Source organism: Phallusia mammillata, chromosome 2 (genome assembly GCF_965637545.1).
Source record: "Phallusia mammillata chromosome 2, kaPhaMamm4.hap1.1, whole genome shotgun sequence".
Lineage (NCBI taxonomy): Eukaryota > Metazoa > Chordata > Ascidiacea > Phlebobranchia > Ascidiidae > Phallusia > Phallusia mammillata.
The window spans coordinates 23,430,757-23,453,579 of record NC_137253.1 but is presented as its reverse complement, the minus strand read 5'-3'; the positions used below and the strand labels follow the sequence as shown (position 1 = coordinate 23,453,579).

Below are 22,823 nucleotides of genomic sequence, written 5' to 3'. Positions count from 1 at the left end.
GTTTTGATCCCTCGGTTCACCGACAGCCCTCCAAAACGTGAAATTTTTAACGCGGATTTGTTCCCACGTTTTGGACTAGAAAGAATAGTTCAAACTTTTTCAAATTTACACACATTACAGATATTGGTCTAAAGATGGTCCATGTGAATTTTGACCCCGTTTTGATCCCTCGGTTCACCGACAGCCCTCCAAAACGTGAAATTTTTAACGCGGATTTGTTCCCACGTTTTGGACTAGAAAGAATGCTTCAAACTTTTACAAATTTACACACATTACAGATATATATTGGTCTAAAGATGGTCCATGTGAATTTTGACCCCGTTTGATCCCTCGGTTCACCCACAGCCCCCCAAAACGTGAAATTTTTAGCGCGGCTATTGTTCCCACGTTTTGATCAAGAAAGAATGGTTCAAACTTTTTCAAATTTACACACATTACAGATATATATTGGTCTAAAGATGGTCCATGTGAATTTTGACCCCGTTTGATCCCTCGGTTCACCCACAGCCCCCCAAAACGTGAAATTTTTAGCACGGATTTGTTCCCACGTTTTGGTCAAGAAAGAATGGTTCAAACTTTTTCAAATTTACACACATTACAGATATTGGTCTGAAGATGGTCCATGTGAATTTTGACCCCGTTTGATCCCTCGGTTCACCCACAGCCCCCCAAAGCGTGAAATTTTTAAATCGGCTCTACTTGCTAAAGCAGAAGCCCTATGGTGCAGAAATATTTGAACATTTTAACAATTGTTTAAGCAGGCTATTCGTTTAGTATTTAAAATTTTGCCAGTTACCTTTACAATCCATAATATGTGTACGCTATCAGTCATATATAAGTCCCAAGGCAGGAATTCACTGGTTTACGATTAAGGCCGCAGAGCGGGAGTGCTCAGCTTGACGTCCGGACAGACGTGTTTTACGAGACAGTCGTTTGGGTGATTAGAAATCAGCTGTTTTTGTGTGCAGCAATGCTATGTCGTTTTATTGAGTTACTACGCGCATTTTCAGTTTTGGCGAAGGTTTTACACCTAAGACGTAATTTAATCTCAATAAACGTACTTCGGTTTCGTTTATGTCGGGCAAAACGTCGTTGATCAACATAAATATGAAAAAATAAACTTAACTTTTTAGAACGCCGCGATAAATGTTCTTTAAATTCTCGTTGTCAGCTTGGCCGTCGCATAACCACGGGTCACTAAAGGTCAACTTTTAGGCATTACAACACAGTTACGAATTTTTCGTCATAACGTATCTTCTTTATTTTTGACACATCAATTCAAGAATCAGCTGCATAAGTCATGTATAAATTAGGCTAAACGGTATTGTTGAACACTAAGGACTGCATGCTGTTAAAAAAAATTGTCAAAAGGTCATTAAACGGTCGTTTTTGCCAAACAAAGTTAAGTGAAAAACAAGTTGTTATGTATACCTTTGTAGCAAACGACTTTTTTATATAGTGTCTAATATAACAGTTAAGGCTTTCTAGGAAAATTTATGTTTAAATACTGAACTTGAACGACAATATCAAGGTCAAAGCAAGAGATTAAATTGAAAGTATTTTTCCCGTTCTTTTTTCACCGTTTTTTTGTAATTATATGACAATATAATATAATTTTTTGTAATTATATGGATGCAAAAAGAATATGGACAAAAACTTTTAAAGTTAAGTTAATAAAATTGTTTCAGAACAGGTTTTGGACATAAAAAGCCCAGCTAAGCAATGATATTGATGGTATGTAGAAACTTATGGCGCCAGGGAACGCTATGTGTGGATTAAACATCATAATTCAACAAACAAAGGGCTGTGACTGTTACAAAATAAAAGTTTATGAATATTTCTTTAATACGTCAAATGTCATCTGTGCAATTCAAATTCCTACCTAGCATATGCATGCGCCATTTATCCTGTTACGAACTCAAAATATATGTGTGTGTGGGGACCCATTGGTTTTTGCTAGCAAAAACAATTATGTTATAACAGGCCACAAAAGTATTGGTACCATACTGAATGTATCCATCAAATATATATCCCTTACAATTATAATGAATGGTGCGTAAGTATGGCACAGTTTCTGTAAAATGGAATATATAGGAAAACCACTATTCCTGTTTAACAAAGATTGTGCCCTATTTTTACTGTTAAGGCCCGTTTACACTGTGCTTAGCGGCGCCTAACCTAACCTAACCTTGCGACCCCTTCCGTTTACACTACGATTTTCGGCGCGTACCTAAGTGTACTAAATAACATACCCGACGTCATTTTTAGCTCACAGCAACTATCGATGACCAAAATTCATCACATAAATTCATTGTTACCTATTTTAGATTCGAAAAAGATTGTTATGAATCTAAATTAAATGATATTTTGTTAGTAAACATGATTTTGCATCTCGATAATCATACAGGATTGTTTAGTATGTTGTTGTATAGATTTATGGCATGTTTATCTCACTTTCATGTTTTTATAGCATGTAGTCCCCTGTACTGGGTAGAATGTACATTTTAAATGCACTTAATTACAATGTTTGAACACAAAAAACACAACATACAATCATAACAATGTAATAAATAATTAAATTTGAGGTAAATAGCGCACCATCATTTATTTTCGGCAAATGAACCAACTTTTTTCAATTACAAACCCGTAAGCAGCGATAACACAAACCGTTTTCGCAGGTTCAAGCAGCTTGATACGCAGAAAAACGCTCGGTAGGCGATCGCTCGCTCATTTCTACGAGACTTGAGCGCCCGAAATCAGTCAAGCGCGAAACCAGACAGAAAAAATGAAACAAACAAACTTACGCAGGTTTGAGCGAGCGCGTTACGCATAGTGTAAACGGGCCTTTACCAAACCGCATATACACATGTGTGGGGACCCATTAGATTATGCTTGCAGAAACAATTATGGTATAAAGTGCCAGGAAAAAGATAGGGACCCAATGAAATGTAGGTGCCAAATATATATCCATGATAAATATAGTAAATCGATATGTGATACATCGTTAAATATGATGTATTATGTATAAACTGGCAATATATAGGAAAACCACTATTCTAGTTTGGATTATTGAATCAACTATAAGTAGTTGCTAATTCAGGAAGTATTTTGTGTGTTTTGCCTGTTTCTAGTGAGCACGACAGCGTCGATCGTTTGTGCGATATTTGGCAAATTTGCCATTTCGGCTTGTTTCGTTGTCATCTACATCTACGGATCCGAAATCTTTCCAACCGTGGCGAGAAACAGCGCCGTTGGGTTGCTGTCGATGTGTGCTAGGAGTGGAAGCATGGTTGCGCCTTACCTCAACTATGCGGGTAAACCATGGATGAAATAACTGATATTGCATTGAAGAGCTCTTCCTGGTCCAGGAAAACACGAAAACGTGTCAGTGCCCGGGCTGCAACAATCGAATGAGATGGATGCCGTGTTGCAGAGACTTCCAACCGGAATTCCAAGTGGAAGGTAATTTATTTGAATGTGTTGTGTGCCAAAAGTTTTCATTAACTTGTTTATGTAAAACCGTTAATTTATTGCCGAACGTGACAACGAGCCAAGAATGTTCTAACATAGAATGTAGATGCAAAATTATTAATTGTAAGTGTGGTAAGAAATTGTCTCGTCTTATCAGTCCCAGCCAACCGTTTTTGTGCGAATGTGGCATAGAATATGAATGGGACATTAATATTGGAGTACAAGTGCAAAAATGAAATATCACTCTCTCTCTTTAGATTTTATGGCTCTTAAAATTAATTCTCTCAATGTTCGAGGTTTAAACCTAGCTCTAAAAAGGAAAACTATATTTAAATATTTGCACCGTAAAAAATGTCATGTAGCATTTTTACAAGAAACACATGGCTGTGAGAAGAATGAAAAATTGTGGGGAATGGAGTGGGGCGGTGAAGCGTTTTGGGCACACGGAAGCACCAATAGTCGAGGGGTCGCAATTCTCTTTGCCAAACATCTTTCCTACTCTTTAACGAATATATACCGAGACGTAGACGGTAGATTTATAATGATAGAAGCGACCATCAATTCGCAGCCACTATTGTTGGTAAACGTTTATGCACCAAACAAAGATGATCCAGACTTTTTTGAAAAATTATTTGCCACGCTTAACGGATTTTCAACCGCGTCAATTATAATGGGAGGAGACTTTAATCTTGTAATTAATACAGACCTAGATAAAACCGGAAAATCAATCCACAGTAACCAAAAAGCAAAAGCTACCTTACAACGTTACATTAATCATTTCAACCTCACAGATATCTTCCGCCACAAAAACCCAATGCTGAAAAAGTTCTCAAGGGTTCAGAAAAATCCCCCAGTGGCATCTCGAATCGATTTTTATTTACTTGGTAATGATCTAATACAAAATGTAAAACAGGTCGACATTGTTCCTGGGACCATGTCCGACCACTATATGCTCGCCCTAGAGGTCGCCGTTAATCCCTTACCACGTGGAAAGGGTTACTGGAAATTAAACGCGAGTTTCCTAACCGATTTGAATTATATAGAAAAGATTAAATCCCTCATTGACATGTATAAAACGGATAATCAAGATTCCGCTATCAATCCGCATGTTATGTGGGACGCTTTAAAAGCTGTGATCCGAGGGGAAACAATCCGGTATGCATCCGAAAAAAAACGGAATAACAGCGCCAAACTAACGAAAATAGAAAAGGATATCGTCACAATTCAAAATGCTGTTTGTAACACGACGGGTACGGAACGTGACCAACTACACGACAATTTATCTGCCCTTCAAAACGAACTAGATAAACTTCTAAAGCGCCAAACAATCAGCGCCATTACCCGTAGTCGGACTCGCTGGGCTGAAGACGGAGAAAAAAATACGAAATACTTTTTAAACCTGGAAAAACGACAGGGTGAAAAGAAAAGTATAAATCGCCTAATTTCTGGATCGGAAATCCTCACAGATCAAGAAAAAATTCTGAAAAGCTTAGCGAAATTTTATGAACAACTGTATAGAAGGGATGATAAAGTCCAACATAAAAACATCAATGCGTCTAAACTAGCATCGTTGGGACTTCCCCAAATTCCGCTAGAAGCCATGGAAAAAATAGAAACTGAAATTCTGGAGACCGAGTTTTTAAACGCACTAAAAGACATGGGCAAAAATAAGTCACCGGGACTCGATGGCTTCCCCGCCGAGTTCTACCTAACATTTTGGGAAAACCTAAAAGGTCTTTTTACGGCGGCGTGGAGTTATTCGATAAAAATTGGAAATTTGACTCCTTCGCAGTCCAGAGCTGTTATAACTCTTCTTCCCAAAAAGGATAAGGACCCGCTTCACCCAGGTAGTTATAGGGCAATTACGCTACTAAATGCTGATTATAAAATTGCTTCTAAAGCAGTTAACAACAGATTACGGTCGGTTTTGAACCATGTAATCTCTTCTGACCAAAATGGTTTCATACCAAATAGATATATTGGTACTAACATTCGACTTCTATTTGATATTATAGACAGTGCCGACCACCAAAACATTCCAGGGGCAATTTTGTCATTGGACATATTCAAAGCTTTTGATACGTTAAGTTGGGATTTTATGTTTTCTGCATTAGAAGCTTTTGGTTTTGGCCCAACAATTATTAGATATGTTAAATGTTTTTACCAAAACCCGACATCGGCAATAATTAATAACAGTTTTGTATCTGCGCCATTTAAAGTCGAAAGAGGAGTGAGGCAAGGTGATCCTCTGTCTCCCACGCTTTTTGTTCTAAGTATTGAATGCCTTGGAATAATGTTAAGACAGGGGAACTTTTTAGGTATAAAAGTACATGACAAAGAATTTAAAGTTTCCATGTTTGCGGATGACACCGTTTTGTTTCTCTCCGGCAGCGATAATGATTTTCGCGAAGCATTAAGTATAATCACAGAGTTTGGCGATATGTCGGGATGCAAAATAAATATGAACAAATCAAACGCATTTTTTGTTGGTTCCAAACGATCTTGTTGCCACAAACCGATGCAACAATCCGGGCTCTTGTGGCCTTCTGAAAAAACTAGGTATTTGGGGGTTGTAATTCCAACCACGACGTGCAGCGATGAAAAATTGCTAGAATACAATTTTTTACCTATACTGCAAAAGATCAAAGTTATTGCAAACCTGTGGTCGACAAGGGGTCTTTCCTTATTGGGGAAAGTAACAATAATTAAAAGCCTACTGGTGCCAATGTTGACTTTCAAACTTTGCGTTGTGCCCGTAACAGTGTCAGCAAAATATTTGAAACAACTAATCCGTATACTGTTCCGTTTTTTATGGGGATCAAAATGGGAAAGGGTCAAACGAACAACACTGTGCGCAAGTATCGAAGAGGGAGGGGCGGGAATGATTAATGTAGAAAATTATATTCTGGCACTAAACCTTAAATGGTTTCAAAAACTTCTTGATGAAAGCGTAGTTGCTGATTGGAAGCAAATCGAGGCACCATACTTAAGGGGACAAAGAGTTAACGCTTTTCTAAATGCAACTATATCGCTCAATCGAGCCGAGGTTAAACGTGTTTTACCCTTGAGAACCCTGCGCCACACCCTTGTCAGTTGCATACACACTTTAAATCTGCTAAAAACAAAATCGACAGAAAGGACACTTTGGCTAAACAAAAAAATTAAGTACCAATCTAAAACTTTCTGTATGAAACCCCTGATCGACTCTGGCGTAATGTTACATAAACACCTATTGACTAAGGAAGGAGAGTATGAAACTTACGACAACTTGGCGTTAAAATTTAATTTTCAGGCTAATAACGCAGAGTTCATTCAATTTATAAAACTTGTTTCAAGTCTGCCTGAGCAATGGGACTCAGAAAACTATATCGACCCACAAACAACTCAGTCAGAACATTTATTGAATTTTATTAAAGACACAAACAGCGTCAAAACAATTTACACAAAGCTACAAGACAGCGTGGCTCGCGTGCCAGTTAAGTCCCAAGAATTTTGGAAAAACAAGCTTTTCATAAATTTTGAGATGCCGTGGCGAGAAGTATATATTAACAACTTTAATTCCACTATTGAAAATAGGTTGAGAAGTTTTCAAATTAAATTAAATCTGAATGCCATCGTGTGCAACCAAATATTGCACTCCTTTGGGAAAATTGACTCCGACTTGTGCACATTCTGTAAAAATGCTACAGAAAATGTTTACCATGTTTTTTATTCTTGTCATGTAACTAGACTGTATTGGGAAAACGTCTGTGCATGGATTAGTGCTAGAACCCGAGTCCCACTGACGTTACCTCCCGTGAACTTACTTTTTGGTGTCCACAATGGTGGATCCGGCGATAAATTGGTGAACTGTATGTTGTTATGTGCCAGATATGTCATTTACCAATGCAAATACAGTGAAAATAAACCGACGGTATCTAGATTTGTACGCTTCCTTAACTCAGTACGTGTATCAGAATGTCATGTATCAAAAAAACGTGGAAACTTTCTTGCTTACCGCAAAAAGTGGTGTCGCCTGTTATGTACTGAAGTGTGATGTAATTTGTTACCGTTTTTCGCTCTATTTTTTTATTATTTATCAATAAAAAAAAAAAAAAAAAAAAATGAAATAACTGATATACTTAGAACGACAAGCAATGGTTCATGCGTGGAGCAGCAACTTAAAGCGCATCTGTTACGACCACAATGCTACGCTGCTTCACCTGTCAAAGTCAGATCTCATGGCAGCTTCTAGTGCACGCCCACGTAGTTTATGCCAAGCAGCAACTTATATAATTACGCATGTGCCCTTCGGCATTGGTGTCTACTTGTCCCAAATTGTAGGAGTTCCATCGAGTACATCAAAGCAGTCGTATTCACTTTACTGGTTTTAACCCAAGTTTTGCTAATTCCTGTTTTTGTTCTGTAAAAATGCCTTTAAGTAATCAACTAGCTCCAACGAAAAGAGAGCTTTTATTTTACAGCATAAAAATGAATAAAAGTTTGCATACACCGTGTTTGAAATGTATATTTTGTCGATTTTGTACTTAAACATTCCAGTGTATGTGACCATATTACATTCTTTTTTTCAGGTGAATAAATTTACTACCTTCCTTACCTAACAATGTTCATACTAGCCAGCGTTTCAGCTGTACTCACATTGTTCCTGCCTGAAACTAACAACAAACCGATGCCTGAAAACTTGGAGGACATGCCACCGTACAGGTATTTTTACACTATTGAGATGTTGTAATTTACTCGAAAAAAACAAACGAGCATACAAAGCTATGATCGCAAAGAAGGTTTACTGGACGGCACAATTTTGGTGCATGATGGCTGCACGCGCTGCAGCTACATGGTGTTATACGGGGTTAGGTTAACAAACGCAAAGTAGGCCTAATCCTGTTTTTTTTTCATCGATTTTTCATCATGTAGCAGGGAGTCGAACCGCTTGTCATATGGGTTCAGGTTCGGTTCGGGTTCACTTGGTTTTGTTTTTAAGGGTTCGGGTTTGGGTTCGGTTCCGGTTTTTAAAAATGTATATTTTCGGGTACGGGTTTTGTTCCGGTTTGGACAAATTATCCGGTCCGAACCGGTTTGTGGTTTTTTAACCGGTTCATTGTTTTTCGTTTAAATTTAATTCTACCCATCACATACCTGGCCTTATCAAACTCCAAATAATTTTGACCGTGCACTGTTATTTTTGACACGCCCTATAAGTGATATGTCGCGTATTCTTCAGTGCGCTGTTTTGAAAAAAAATCGCAAAATATGAAACAGACTGCATTTTTTACTGGTTCGGTTCCGGTTTGGGTCCAACGCCAAACGAAATATGGGGTTCAACTCCGGTTCGGGTTTTTAGAAAATCGTTATTAGCGGTTCGGGTTCAGTTTGGGTTTAAAGAAATTAACCGCTCAAACCGGTTCGCGGGTTCGGGTTCAGTTCCGGTTCGACTCCCTGCCATGTAGTTTGTTGATGTAATTACACTTTGATGGTTGAATTTGGGGTTGGTTTAGTTGCTAGTAAATCTTTGCTACCCTTCGAATGTTCATCAATAAAACATTGTTCTTCATTTGTTGTATTTTTCTTTTCCGCTGGGACAGTCTTGTATTAGGAAACTTTAATTTAATATTCGTGCGAAACAAAAACAAAAAACAGTATGCTGAACACTATATACGGATCTGTTCATAAGTTTTATGATAAAAATAACGGCCTAAATAGACGTAAAAAGCGACATGCTTATGCTGTTTTGCAAATTTCGCTTGTGTGGAAAATCGACTCTCAGCCACAGCAATTCCAATGGGGACAAGAATGTTGCATCAAACAATAAAGAAAGCGTTGTCATATACTGTACAGATGAAGAAAAACACATGGAAGATGTGTTCATACAAAAATAGAAGAAGATTTGCCGACACAAGAAAACATTTTCATACTTCTACAGCTGTCATTATTTATGTACATCCTAATGTTAAACTTCCAAGCACTTTATTTTACTGCTAAGGTTGGGTTTTGCCTGTTGTTCTCATATAAACGTTCACATTTCCCATGTTATTGTCACACTATTTTGCACATATTGTGCGTTCTTATTTCTTAGACCTAAAATCGTGCGATTGTCTTACATGTATTTTGGTTTGAACGTGCCAATGTTACAAAAATGTTTGGTTTTAGATTGGTTTGACAATACGTTACTGGTGATATATGGTCACCTATATTTAGGGAAGTACGTTAGGATTATGTCTTCCTTGACCCTACTATTTCGTGGGTACATGCAAGATGCCCCCATTTTATTCCCGAAATTGGGAACTATGTTTAAATCACAATTCCACCTGTTTTTGGTGTAATTTGGCAATGTTTAACAATTGCTCGTGTTCTTTCCGTTTTATGGAAGATTGAATTTTTGTAGCTGTTTCACTTGGTGGTTGAAAGACTGACTTCGACTTTAATATAAACCCACACCTCGTGCGACTACTTACACTACGCATCAGCATTTAACAACAAACAACAGTAACCTTCACTAACTGTATTGCTTTGATACGTCAAGTCCGCGGAGAAATAATGGTTCGAGCTTTACCTGAATACTGAGCTAAAAATATTTGTGTTTTTTCTAGCACTTTCGGATAGGTACGTTTGGTGCTCTGAAGCTTGTTTGTACAATTATTAACACAGTCGGTACGCAGTGTTCTTGCCGCAATGCCAAGGGCGGAAAACAAAACTTAAACACATGTTCAATATGGTCTGTGAAGTGCTACTTGGGAAAAAAAACCCAGAAATACTTGGAGCCCAATGCTTACACAGTTGATCTACATGACATATGGCCATAGCAATGTACACAGCTGCTAGTAGCCTAATTATTGTGGTTATCGCTTCGATATTGCTCCAAAACAAGACAAGATGTTTTTGCTGCAACAGAATTTATTGTAACCTAATAGTGTTTACGTCGTATAAGTTAAGCACTGAACAGAACACCAAGCAATTTTACTTAACGACAACACAAAATAGTCCAAAACGAATCCTCTCATTAACACGAATCTATGCTAGCAATTTAGTTTTGTAAAGAGTGAGATTTAATTGGTATAATGATTGCCAAAAGCTATAGAACCATTAGTTTATATATTGTTCTTGAATATAATGGAGTAAGCAAAAGCCTTAGGCGGGAAGGGAATCGAGGGTTTCTTTGATGAAAGATGTTGCATCACCACCGATGTCACTATGCAGCTGCATGACGTCAACAAACTCGTCAAACGATTCACAAACGACCAGATCGTCCTGAAATATGTAGAACGTGGTATAATAATAAATAATGCGTGTTTGGAATCGAGCTTAATTCATGTTTTGACAAGTAGCCAAAGACATTGGAAGACACCCAGATAAAAAACTAATTTAGTAAAACTGAGAGTGATTATACTATCAAACCTTCAGAATAATCATCGAGGAGCACTGTTAACAAATAACTGAGAATGGAAAATATTTCGCAAGTGGCTGAAACAGTCAATGAATTTAAAAATGTATATTTCGCCTTACTAGCATCTTCAGTTCCTACAAACTTTACAGTAGTTTGACAGTAGTAGTAGTAAGTCTTTTAAGGGCGACTTATACACCGAGAGAACCTTACAACTCTATTCGGCTCTTTTGGAAGGTTTTCAAGTACATTTTTCAACTACATAACCTCACCTGAAACATGGTTAGGGTATTTTCGCCGGTCTCGCGCAGCTGGGTGTCGTTGTTCCGTATGTAGTTGGCGAGCACAGCGCAACCACCTTCCGCTGGAACGTGCTACATCAAAACAAGCCCACAATGTTAAAAAGTGTAGAATATGGTTACGCCCAAAATTGTATTACACCGGCATATGCAAATTTCCAAACCAAACCTATGTTTTTATTCCTTGACTAAAACGTATAAAAATTAAGACAAAAAGTTGCAACATAAAACAATAGATCACAGTACGCCAGCTCCAATAAAGGCGTTGTACTGAACCAGCGGGTCACCAAGCATTCCTATAAGACCAGGCATAGGCTACAAAATCTAGGCTGCGGTGGGATTCGAACCCACGACAGTGATCGCTGGTCTGCATACATAGACGCTTTAGGGATGATCCCAGTTATGGAGTTATGTTCATCGTAACTGAGTTTCACGTTGGCAAATCCTTACCTTAAATTGCACGGTGATGATGAGATGCACAAGGGCCCAGAACATGACATAGGGTTTGTATACTCGAAATTCCTTCACCTCTCGGTCAGTTAACTTCGAGATGGAGTTTTGTGAATTGTTGCGAGCTTGTGCAGTCACAAGCAGACGTTTCAGGAATTTGATCCTGGAAAAAAGTTGGTGTATGGAGATAATTGTGTAACGATAGACCAGATAACAAAACTGTTAGTACAGAGCAAAAATCACACCTAGTCAGAGCAGACAGCTTCTTAGGAAAACTACAGTAAACCCCGGTTAATCCGAAACCGTATTGACCAAAAAGTTGTCCGGATTAGACAAAGATCCAGAATAACCGATGTCGATTAGTTAAAGCCTTTCCACATTACAAAGCATTTGTACCTTTAGTTTCGTCCAAATAAGACGAAGGTTTTTAAACCCAATTTGGCTTAACCGAGGTTTACTGTACTAAAGTCACCAAAAATGCAAAACATAAGTTACAAAACTAGGCAAACCAAGTTTGCTTCAACTTCAAAACACAGGCACATAAACAAACTTACTTGATTTCGTTCCATTTCTTGGATCCGTGTATGAACGGCACAACACAGGTAACATACAAAGGCCCGTCTACTTCATAACTCGATTCCACCCATTTCTCAAGCGGAGCGGCAAGAAAGTCAGACACTGTGCGTTCCTCTCGACCCTGGTTTCTGGTTCTGTTGAAAATATGAGATTTAAAAACATGTTGTCTGTTTTTTGTTTTGATTTTTTCAAATAAACACAACAAAAAAGATACTTAAAAAGTTTAGACCTTTTTAACCTAAAAACCTTTTTTAATCAATATGTGCATGAACTATACCAATGAGTTTTTAAAAGTTAATAGCTATCTACCTAGCCTTGAACAGGCAGAAAAGGCTACGAAACCACAGTAAACAGCACAACTTGGTGAAAACAAAGTTAGTCGGTTGGATTCTTAGGTATATATTTTTGTCGTTTAGCATAATGTTGAAAATACAATGCTCGTTCAAAAACGTAAGAGCAGAAACAATAAAATATTTTCAAAAATTTTATCGTCTTATCGTTTTTATTTCAGATGGTTTAAGGCGTTGAATGTCGCATTTGCAACGTGCCACGCATTATACAGGAAAATTATACGGGTCTGTAACTTACTAATTTTGCTTTACCACGAATTTTTACTCCTTTAGTTACGATAAAACGGCAAACAAATATTCAGTTTCAACACGGACTTAATAGTTGCCAAACTTGAAAAAAATCCATGTACCCAGATTAAATTTAACGCAGCAAGCCACGATGAGACCAACAGCACCAGGTACTTACGAGTTAACAACGTAGAGGCCAGTGTGGATGAGATAAGGGATAAGATTAATGTTAGATTGTCTCCCACCGCCACCTGTCTCCTCACTGAACGACCGCTCGTTGGCAAATCGAAGCAGTAGTAGCTTGAGATCGTGAACTGTGCTGTAAAATCCCGGTTCCCTTTGACCAGTCGCCTCTTGTATGTAGGTGTTGTGTCTGCGTACAATGTTATTCGTTTGAGTATTTGAAATAGATGTATTGTTTTTGTAAAAATGTTTTTTTTTTTAATTTTGGTCGCGACCCTCTTTGCGTTCGTTTGCCATTTTACTGTCGGGTCGCGAGGGCAGTTATATATTTATCAGCAATAAAAAGATCACATAAAATAAATATTTTGTAACGTGACTATATGCAGAAGGTAAATGGCCCAACGAAATTGCTACTGTGCGGTATGGGTGATATTGCAGGTTAAACAATTGTGTAAGAAAACTGAAAGAGTTAGCAAGCTAAGCATTTCCTTTTTGCCTAAAGTCAAACTTTAATCTGATCATTGTGAAAAAGACAATACATTTTTTTAAAAGGGGGTCGTCGGTTGCTAAAATTGGTCACGATATGACAAAAGGTTCAAAACCACCCTAGTAAAAGTTGCTTATATTGTTACTACTTTAAGCATCGACACTCAAAATGGTTTCCTTTGAGGGTTACATACCTGGCAAGGCAAGAAGCGAACGCGGCTTCTGGCACTTGTGCGCCCCACAGCGGCAGCAATCCGTTACACTTTGTGTTGGTGTTTTGAAGCAGAGCTGAATCCCATTCTTCCCTGCCACGCGCCATGCGAACCTGCACACAAAATCGTTTATAGCTCAAAATCACAAAGCAAGACTGATGCTCGGTATTTCCCCCCTGATCTACTAAGAGCAAATTTCTTTATGAAACCGTATTTTTTCCAAAGTTAAACAAAGGGAAAATTTTAAGTCACGGTTACTTTGGTTACCGAGACGTGCTCATCGTCATAAGAGTCCGTTTTTGTACGAGCAGTAACATAATAAGCTTAAAGATTGTCAAAACCCTTTACGGCTAATACTAAAAGACAACATAAAAAAATACAGGAACCAGAATGTTGCATCTTAAAACGTCTGTTGTATAATTGGAACTGCCGTAATTTTCAACTTACCGCAGATGTGTGACATTCGTAATGCACAACATTAAAGTGCGACACCGTCGAGTAACCTTGAGTCTTGCGAGATTTTTGCTCAAACTCTTCTAGTGGGCAACGTCGTGTGTAGGTGTATATTCCCAGTACCTGGAAACATTTGGCATGAAAAGAAAGTCGAACTGGCAGCAAAAAGTTCGTGTTTACCTTTTTCGGTTCAAACTTGTAACCCTCTCTGCATATGATGCACGTCAAGCCAGTTTCCTCGACCAGATCAGAAATTTGTTGAAGGATCGCGGATTTAGTGACGACCTGCTGCAGCGAAAAATGTATTTGGTTTCATATTGAAAACAGAAAATAAAAAGTGGGTGAATTCGATTAACAGTTTCAAACTGATTTTAAATACTGTGCACTGTACCGTTCAACAAGGTCAAAAACTATTGAGTCATGTAGAGAAGTATGGTCGTCTTACAATTTATTAAGGGGGCGTGTGAGTAACCGCGGGCGCGGTGTTAACCAGGGTTAAATTTCACAGAGAACAACTTCAATATGGTTATATTTTAAGTGTGTAAATGTAAATAATGTTTAACCACTCAAATCACAATGTGGATAAAGAGTGACATTGGTAATGCATAAATCAAATGTGGCTCACAAAATTCGCGTTAGACCAAAAAAAGAAAAAAGACGAAACTAAAATGTTTTCCATTCAGGTAGAGGCCAATAATGAAAGTCAAAATGCCGCGATGGCAGACGATTTGTTTTGTTTGAAATAAGAAATATTATATTTTCTCACCTGTCCTTTGTCATTAGTTTTCATGCCCAGGGATCCAAGTTGTTTCTGACGAATTGCCATCGCCTTTTTCTTTTTCTCATCGCGAGTTTGTCGACGAACCTGAGTCAGCAAAATTGTAAAGTGACTTCCAGAAAGTAATAAAAGTAATTTAAAGGATCTTGATATATCACCGAATAGTTATTTAGCAACGAAATTGATAAAATCCATGCACGTGAAAAGGACAACCGAATTATGTAAACTACCTCTTTGATCCGTTTTGCGACTTCCGGGTGTTCCTGGAGAGCTTCAAGAACATTCTCAGCGTGCGGTCCAATGCCCTCCTCACTCGATATCTACAAAAGATAGGAGATAGTTGTGTTGAAAAATTAACAATGTTTTCACCTATATAGTAATTAGTGCTGTAAAGCTATGCCCTGGAGCGGTTTATGCCTTGTTGTGGTAACGAACAGATTTGGTGGGAGTTGGCTTTTTAGTCTCTTACATGCAACAAACTGGAGTGTTGTAAGGTGTCTACACTTTCCCGTTCGCTCAATGTCTTGATACCAACTGCTTTCATGCGACTTTATAGGTTGAAACAGTTTGTACTGTCTGTAGCTTAATTATCATGTCAGACATGCTTTAATAATAAAAAACGACCAGTGTCGCATATTTTTCTGCAAACCTGTTCCAGTCTGTGTAATGCAGGAATGGCGACATCACCGACCAACTCTTGAGCTGTTGTGTGTTTCGAGCAGAGACCTGTAAGCATTCGGAGACAGAAGGGAACGCCAGGTCGGGATTTAAACGCCTTCCAATCCTCACTCTCAAAACTGTAAAAATGAGTTAACAATAAAATTTATTTAAACTTACTTTTACGTGTGACTTCTGTATCAAGAGCAAGAGCATTGTTTAAGGCCAAGTTTTACCCAAAAAAAGTTTTTTTTTTTGTAAATAACCCACATGAAAACAACAAATGTTAGTTGTTTTTACATGAAGACAAATGATTATTTATAATCAACTACAAATGAACTTTCATTATAGTCAGAAAAGCATGCTGAAGGTTATATCTTCCTGTTTAGTATATTTTTGGTGCTTTATTGGAGTAAAGGCAGTAAACGAAAGCAATCACAAAGGAACATTTAAAATCCCTGCAGGAATAATAGTTCGAACTGTGACCAAACCTATTTTGTTTGATTATTCCAGGTATACTGGGATACACTACGTTTGTGACTCGAATGCAAATCCCTTTTATGAATGGGAACGGCTTACTTTTTGTGATTGGGAATGTGAGCGTTGAGATATGACGTGGCGTTCTGTAGTATTTGATTTTTCACCATGAGGTCTTTCAGCTGGCTTCCACTGGTGTTAAAGTGGATCCCAGACACAATCTCACAGAAACAGTTCAAGTAGACCTTCTCATCATCTGAATGGCTGCAGTCGTATCTGTTTCATCAGCAAAAAGTTTTACGAGTAAATATATATTTACATGGAGGCTATATATTCATGGAGACATAAATCTATTTTAGAGAAATAAGAAATAACTGATATAAACTAATTACCAAAATAAGGTTCCAACTTTTGGTACAAAAATATAGGGAAAATTTTACGGCAAAGAAATATAAAACACGTTTTTCGAATAGCAGTTGTTTGTGGTTTTAAAAGATAAAAACGTGGTATTGTTACAAAAAAAGCAAAACAGAAATATATGTGTAAATTCGTCCCAACGTTTCGTAGGATTCAAGAGGAACAACTGCTTACTTTTCGAAGTCCAGAGTAGATATAAAGTGATCGATCAACATTTGCATGAGATCGGGATCGCCGAACGAGAGGAATGGAATGATGCGAAGGATTCCTTGTAAGATGCTTGTATGACCCTGCACAAACTCGCTGTCGATCTGCACACAAAATCACAAACTAAAAGGTGGCTTTACGGGTATTGACTTTCCACATAGGCTTAAAGACCCAGTACGTGTTATTTTACAGCAAGTATATACTTTTTACTTTTACTTTATACTTTGCATATCATTTTTCCCAGCAGAAACTCTTTAAATCCCACAGGCTTGCTGATTGGGCTTTTCCTGATTGTCATTTATCTTTAGATAAAAAATGAACCGACCATTTAAAAACAATGGATGTCTTATGCATGAGGTCCTAAGTAACACACACTGAGAGAGTTATGAATCCCATTCAAATTAACCTGCTGCAGTAGGAGAGTCAGTTTCTCCTTATCGCCCGTCAGATATTCGGCATCGACGTCTTGGTTGGTTTTATCCGCGGCCGCTTCTTGTAAGATGCTGCCCATGATCTTAAGCAACTGTTCGACCATCAGAACACCGTCCTCACCAGCCTGTAAGCCCTGTTGGAAGATACGAGAAAATGCCCGAAAAAATATTTTAAAAATATTTTTTTAATCACTTGCTTAAACAAAGGGAGCTTTTTTACAGTATTTTTACATTTGACAGTAAACCTTGCTTAAACCGGATGCGACTAATCTGGATTTTCGCTTAATAATCACAACAACACTTGAGGTACAAATGATTTTTAATGTGATAATGCTTAACTAAACGACATTGGTTAATCCGGATCTTTGCCTAATCCGGACAACTTTTTGGTCCAAACGGGTCCGGTTTAACCGAAGTTTACCCTAATTTCAATTTTTAAAAGAATTTACAAATCCAAATCGATGACAAAAATTACACCCATTCATAAACAAGTGCGATTAAACTCGTACCAGATTTAGAGAACCCAGGAGAATGTTGAGTGTGTTGAGCTGGGGTCTGGCAAGGTAACGCCGATTTACTTTCAGCTTGATGGCGTGCGATAGCAACTTGAGAATTACTTCCACAAGTTGGCGCCCGTGCAGAAGACTTTTGACCGACTCGAGCCGCATAAGCATCACCTGTTGTGTTAAAACATACAAAATGTACATTAGATGAAACAAGTATTGGTTTTTACTTGGTTACTAAGCGATAAGTACTGTTTAGGAATATTTAAACAAAATAATGTTGCTGGTTTGTGTAAAAACGTACGTCAACATTTGATGCCATTGCAAAGCTAAAAACGTATAACTAAATGCCGTTTTTATAGATTGTTAACTTTTATTTTTATAACTGATAATGCCACTATAGTGGCGAAATGATTTTTTTATGTTTTATTGCATTGCGTAACCAAAAACGCAGACTGATTCAAGTGTACTGAAAGCTTCAGTTAAACATTATCATCCGCAACTATAATCGTTTGCATTAAACGCGCGTGGTTCAGGACGATTTTTGCACAGAACAGTTTATACGAATTCTTCCAAATCACACATTAAACTCCGCAATAGGTTATTACAGGTTAAATACGTCAGAGCGGAAATAAGCCCCCTCTAAATTACATCACTTATACACCGTCAACAAAATTCTCGGAACTAGTTGACGTTATTTGTCAGTGCCGAGGAAGCCTTACGTGGCTGTAAGAAATGCACCCGGGACACATTCGAGACGTCACAATCACGTGACAGAAGTGCGTGTGCGGCGGCGAAGTTGATAAAAATTAGCGTCAACTTGACAGTCAACTTCAAATTGGAGTTTAACAAACACTAAGAACCGAAGCACATGTTGATTCAGCAGTGACGATGAAACAGCGGCCAACGTTTCCGTGCTTATATATATGAATGTATGTGTGTATGTGGTTGAACAGCGCATCAACAGCAGCATAGCAGTTGAGCACAAGCGCCACAGCAGGAAGGAAACTAGACGCGTCATCATTAGCACGCCGCTACTCTACCTCCCGCGGCCCAGCGCATCCAAACACCACCACTATAGCTTGTTTTCATTGTATCGTGGGAGCTCGTGTGTTTTAGGTGCGCTTCCTGATTTGGGTAATGTGAACTTGACTTTCGAATAGAAAGCTTAGTTAACAGGAACAGTATAGAGTGGCTTTTTTAAGTGCCGTTTGTTTGTTGCACTGTACTGTGTGGAAGTATTCATATGCTTGGTTTGTTTACATGCAGTGTATAAAGTACAGTTTGCAACAACTTTTGTCTAACTATACATAAAATGGTTGTCAGATTGAAGATGGCCGAAATATGCCAGCTGAGAAGTCAGAGTTAGACGTGCTTAACCGACTTGTGTGACATTTTACGAAAAAAAAGGACAAATCGTGTTTGTACAATCAGAGAAATTACAAATTACAGGTACTGTACTGTAGTAATTTCTATAGAGAAGATATGTTGTTAAAATGAACGACCACTGAATATTATACTGTACAGTTTGGCTGTCAGCAGAAAAGAAATGGCCGAAAACAGTGATATAAAAGAGTCGGCTGCACCACCAGCCAAAGCTCTCGCACGGTAAGTGACAACAACATACATATGCTGCTTGTTATTGACCAATTGCAAATAAGTCGAAGGCAATAATTTCAAGCCAATCTCTAAATCCACTTACAATAGGAAAATTAGCACGTGTGCAACCAAAGCACGTTCCTTATTTATGTTCATTATTTTTGATCAGCAGCTTCACTCAATAAGGTTGGATTTATTTTATCAATGCATATTGTAGTCTACAGTTCAAATAATCTACATTGGTTCGTGCGCAGCAATGTGGGATGTCAGTGTTTTCTGCAGGAAGTGTGTTTTCGAAATATGGATGTAACGCTTTCATTAAAACACGCCGGCTGTAGTCATAAGATATTTCGGTTTCTATATGTATTCTGCTACGAATATTTCTGAAGGAAATTAGTGAGCCAAAATTTTTCCACAAACTGAAATACTGAATAACAAGGGTTAGAATTGTGCTACACTTTATCACGAACCAGTTTGTTGTTTCACACGGGTTGTAGATCGCTGTTTTGTTTGCACATGAGCTGCTCGGGTGACGCAGGCTATCGTTCGAAATAGCAACACACTGTGATGTTTGATGGTTTGTTGTTTTGCATTGCGCTGTTGTGCACGTCGGACGATTAATGAGAAATTGCGAGTGTGACAAGTTTTATCATGCATGTGTTGCACACAGTTATGGTGTGTCCCGTCCAAACCAACATCGAGACCGCGGAGAATAATGTACATAAATTAGCTTGCACAAAATGGCACAAGCAGTTTATCACCTTGTGTACATAAACAAAGAGACGATATCCTGCAAAATATGTGCGGGTACAATAACATAACACCATGAACTTAGTGCTTTAGTGTCGCTTATTTCTCAGTTTGTTTACTGCTTTGCCAACAACAATCGTTTGATGGTTGAATTGTTTGATTAAACATAGGATATGGAAAATGTTGGTTATCTAACACAGTGCTTGTCAACATTTTTGAATGGTTCAAAACTTTACTCACAAATGTGTACTCCCGAGTCAAAAATTTATTTACCCTTGTAATACACTGATACTGTGTTCTAACAGCAGAACATGGATGTGTGATGCTTTGGACCATGTTCTTATTTCAGCTGTGCACCCGTTTTTGGTCGCCTGGTGTTGAAGAAAATTGTAACATTTGAAATTTAGTGTTTTATTGAACTTGTGCATTACATTGCAGCAAGCACACCAGTCAGTCGATGCGAGAGAAGAGCGCATTCGTAGATTACGACTATCTTATAAAAGTGGTGATCGTAGGCGATTCGGGGGTGGGGAAAAGTCAACTGGTGGCAAGATTCACAAGAAACGAATTCACGACCAACAGCAGGCAAACTATTGGAGTTGAATTCGCCACCAAAACTATAACCGTCGACCGTAAGTATACATACAGCCGAAGATGATAGAGCTGCAATAGCCTGATTAAAGTCCGAAGTCGGTCTCTTCAAGTTTTGGCTAAGTGGGCACCACTTGTTTTGTTCTGCGTTCCAACATTGGCAAATCATTCGGGCCCTTGTGAGCAGCATATTAAAGACTGTACTTTAGACCAGGGGTTCCCAAATAGTGGACTGAAGTGCTTTTTATTACCATTGCTTGTTATGTGGTTTTGTTGTCGCAGACGTTATAGGTTCTAATTACCTGGGTCACACCAGGTATTTTTAACCGACGAGTAAGTTTTTGTAGTTTTTTCATTTGGTAGGAACGGTGGATATACAGAACTATTAATGCAGTGGTGAAAAAATGTTCTGACAATGATCCGAAATGACAGAGTTTTGGACACAACAAATGCTGAGTAATATCACATACAAAGTGTAATTATGTTAACCATATAATCCAGAGTAGTTGGTTGCTTTCATCAACAACGCATAGCATTGATAATAATTCATAACACACAGGCATAATTGCAAATTCACCGTCCTGCTGCATGTAAATCCTATAGACTTTTCCTATGACTCAATGCATCTGCTGTGTTTTATAGACAAGAACGTTTGCGCCCAACTCTGGGACACGGCGGGCGAGGAAAGATATCGTGCCCTGGCTTCCGCTTACTACAGAGGAGCTGTCGGTGTGTTGCTCGTATTTGATGTCACTAATCCACGCTCGTTTAAAGATCTTGCACATTGGCTGTCCGAGGTTAAAGCTTACACCTTACCCACGTGCCAGGTAACAATATCTGGATTGTGTTGATTTGGAATTTGGTTACAAGACGAAACTGTATCGTACTACTGGTAAAAGTAAAGTATCAGTTATGTGCAAAGTCGGTTATATTGCCAATAGACCTACATGGAAATGATGTTTGAAATTATAGATACAGACCTAAAAAGGGCGTTTTTAATTAGCAAGTGGGTAGAAAAAGGTAAACACTGCAAATAACGCCTACAAAGACATGACACGTAAGCTGGAAGAAAAGCTATGAGGTTCGAACTCACGAAAAGAGCCTATCCGGGTCTGGTGCTCTATTAACTATTTTCGCTGGTCAAGTCAAACACCACTACCATGCACAAACAATTCAAGATAATAGTACCAACTTGCGTCCTAGTTAAGTATAAACCATCCCTTTAACAAAATATGAGTGAGCATATAGTTGGTACCGGTCGTACAGAAAGACATACCTATCAAACGAGTATAGTCAATTAAAATGCTCTACTTTTATATCAGATCGTGCTGGTCGGCAACAAAATCGATTTAAGAACTGTCCGGAAAATTTCCGAAGCACAAGCGAAGGCGTTTGCTCACAGCAATGACCTGAAGTACATCGAAACATCCGCCTTGCAATGCACCAATGTCGAAAACTCGTTCGTATCGCTCGTTACTGACATCTACCGGAAGACAATTTCCAGCAAACTCGGACAAAGCGTGGCGTCCACGATCGGTCACCATGCCAACGGACAGTTAAGAGTGGCCAATGATGACGTGTCCACGACGGATAAAATTCGAAATAAATGCTGCTCGACGAACTAGCCCCAACTAATAAGTGTGGTTTGGTTGCAAGTTATTTTTCACACTGGTGCCCAAAATGTCCATACAGGATATAACTCGATTTATGCCTTGCCCAATCAGATGACCACCAATGTATATAAAGTTGCATTAAGGAGAGACATATTGTCTTCCTTTTCAGACTATGGGTTTAACTACATGCTTTAGACTGTGGTATCCATGTTTTTTGTTTTAGTTTTAGAAACACTGATAGCGATTTTAAAAATGGCAATTGGACTTAAAAGCACTTTCAATGCATACCCTCGTATATGTGTATGTCGTCTTCAAATGTTTACTGCTGATCGCGTTTGCAAACTGATATTACCAGAATTCTGGTATTTTTTTGTTGCTACAAAATAAAAATGACTTCACTTAACAACTGCATAGGTACGTTATTTAAAGAGACTTAAATATCAGGCATCTGATATTAAGCAAAACAACATGGTTTTCAGAATTCAATGAAAACTGGCGAACCATATTCTGAAATGGCCCTGTTGCAGAACATTTAGGTTTTGGCACAAAGTATTTGCATCGTCGGAAAGTAACCTGTGTTTTAGATACTGATTCAGGTTCTTCCTAAATTTCGCCGTTTAAACTAGGATTATAAAAACAAACAAGTTTTTACCCAAAAAGAATTTCCGTGAAGAAATTTAATTTTTAACTTCGAAAGCAGACTTTTTGGACTTG

At 38.3% G+C, this 22,823-nt stretch overlaps 2 protein-coding genes and 1 long non-coding RNA gene across 5 annotated transcripts in view; 2 read left to right on the top strand and 1 right to left on the bottom strand.

The window, feature by feature from the left end:
• Positions 1-2,362: 2,362 nt before the first annotated feature.
• LOC145214875 (uncharacterized) lies at positions 2,363-9,022 on the top strand. Its single transcript, XR_013857146.1, has 2 exons — positions 2,363-3,314; positions 8,043-9,022. It is a non-coding gene; the product is annotated as an uncharacterized LOC145214875 (long non-coding RNA).
• Positions 9,023-10,344: 1,322 nt separating this feature from the next.
• LOC145214873 (E3 ubiquitin-protein ligase UBR4-like) overlaps positions 10,345-22,823 on the bottom strand; it is a 56,645-nt gene continuing 44,166 nt past the window's right edge. For 2 of the 3 annotated variants that reach the window (XM_080083481.1, XM_080083482.1), the window contains exons 91-105: positions 17,563-17,730; positions 17,029-17,187; positions 16,590-16,726; positions 16,101-16,274; positions 15,514-15,661; positions 15,095-15,184; positions 14,853-14,951; positions 14,267-14,374; positions 14,081-14,209; positions 13,616-13,746; positions 12,931-13,125; positions 12,153-12,308; positions 11,599-11,761; positions 11,122-11,223; positions 10,345-10,716 (exon numbers count right to left, since the gene is read on the bottom strand). In XM_080083481.1, coding sequence (XP_079939607.1) covers positions 10,597-10,716; positions 11,122-11,223; positions 11,599-11,761; positions 12,153-12,308; positions 12,931-13,125; positions 13,616-13,746; positions 14,081-14,209; positions 14,267-14,374; positions 14,853-14,951; positions 15,095-15,184; positions 15,514-15,661; positions 16,101-16,274; positions 16,590-16,726; positions 17,029-17,187; positions 17,563-17,730 — 2,079 coding nt within the window. In that variant the 3' untranslated portion in view covers positions 10,345-10,596. The remainder of the gene's footprint in view (positions 10,717-11,121; positions 11,224-11,598; positions 11,762-12,152; positions 12,309-12,930; positions 13,126-13,615; positions 13,747-14,080; positions 14,210-14,266; positions 14,375-14,852; positions 14,952-15,094; positions 15,185-15,513; positions 15,662-16,100; positions 16,275-16,589; positions 16,727-17,028; positions 17,188-17,562; positions 17,731-22,823) is intronic. The other variant, XM_080083483.1, reaches the window with a different exon arrangement.
• Positions 18,527-22,515, top strand: LOC145214874 (uncharacterized). The gene is made up of 4 exons (XM_080083484.1): positions 18,527-19,164; positions 20,344-20,537; positions 21,139-21,323; positions 21,819-22,515. Exons 1-4 carry the CDS (start codon positions 19,106-19,108, stop codon positions 22,119-22,121), a joined length of 741 nt encoding a protein of 246 aa, XP_079939610.1. The 5' UTR covers positions 18,527-19,105; the 3' UTR covers positions 22,122-22,515.

What these genes read in the sequence shown, in the direction of transcription:
- LOC145214874 (XM_080083484.1), top strand. Translation starts at nt 19,106, where the DNA reads ATGGCCGAAAACAGTGATATAAAAGAGTCGGCTGCACCACCAGCCAAA. An exon ending in CCAGCCAAAGCTCTCGCACG is followed by an intron (nt 19,165 to 20,343) that starts GTAAGTGACAAC and finishes ATTACATTGCAG; the next exon opens with CAAGCACACCAGTCAGTCGA. An exon ending in CAAAACTATAACCGTCGACC is followed by an intron (nt 20,538 to 21,138) that starts GTAAGTATACAT and finishes TGTGTTTTATAG; the next exon opens with ACAAGAACGTTTGCGCCCAA.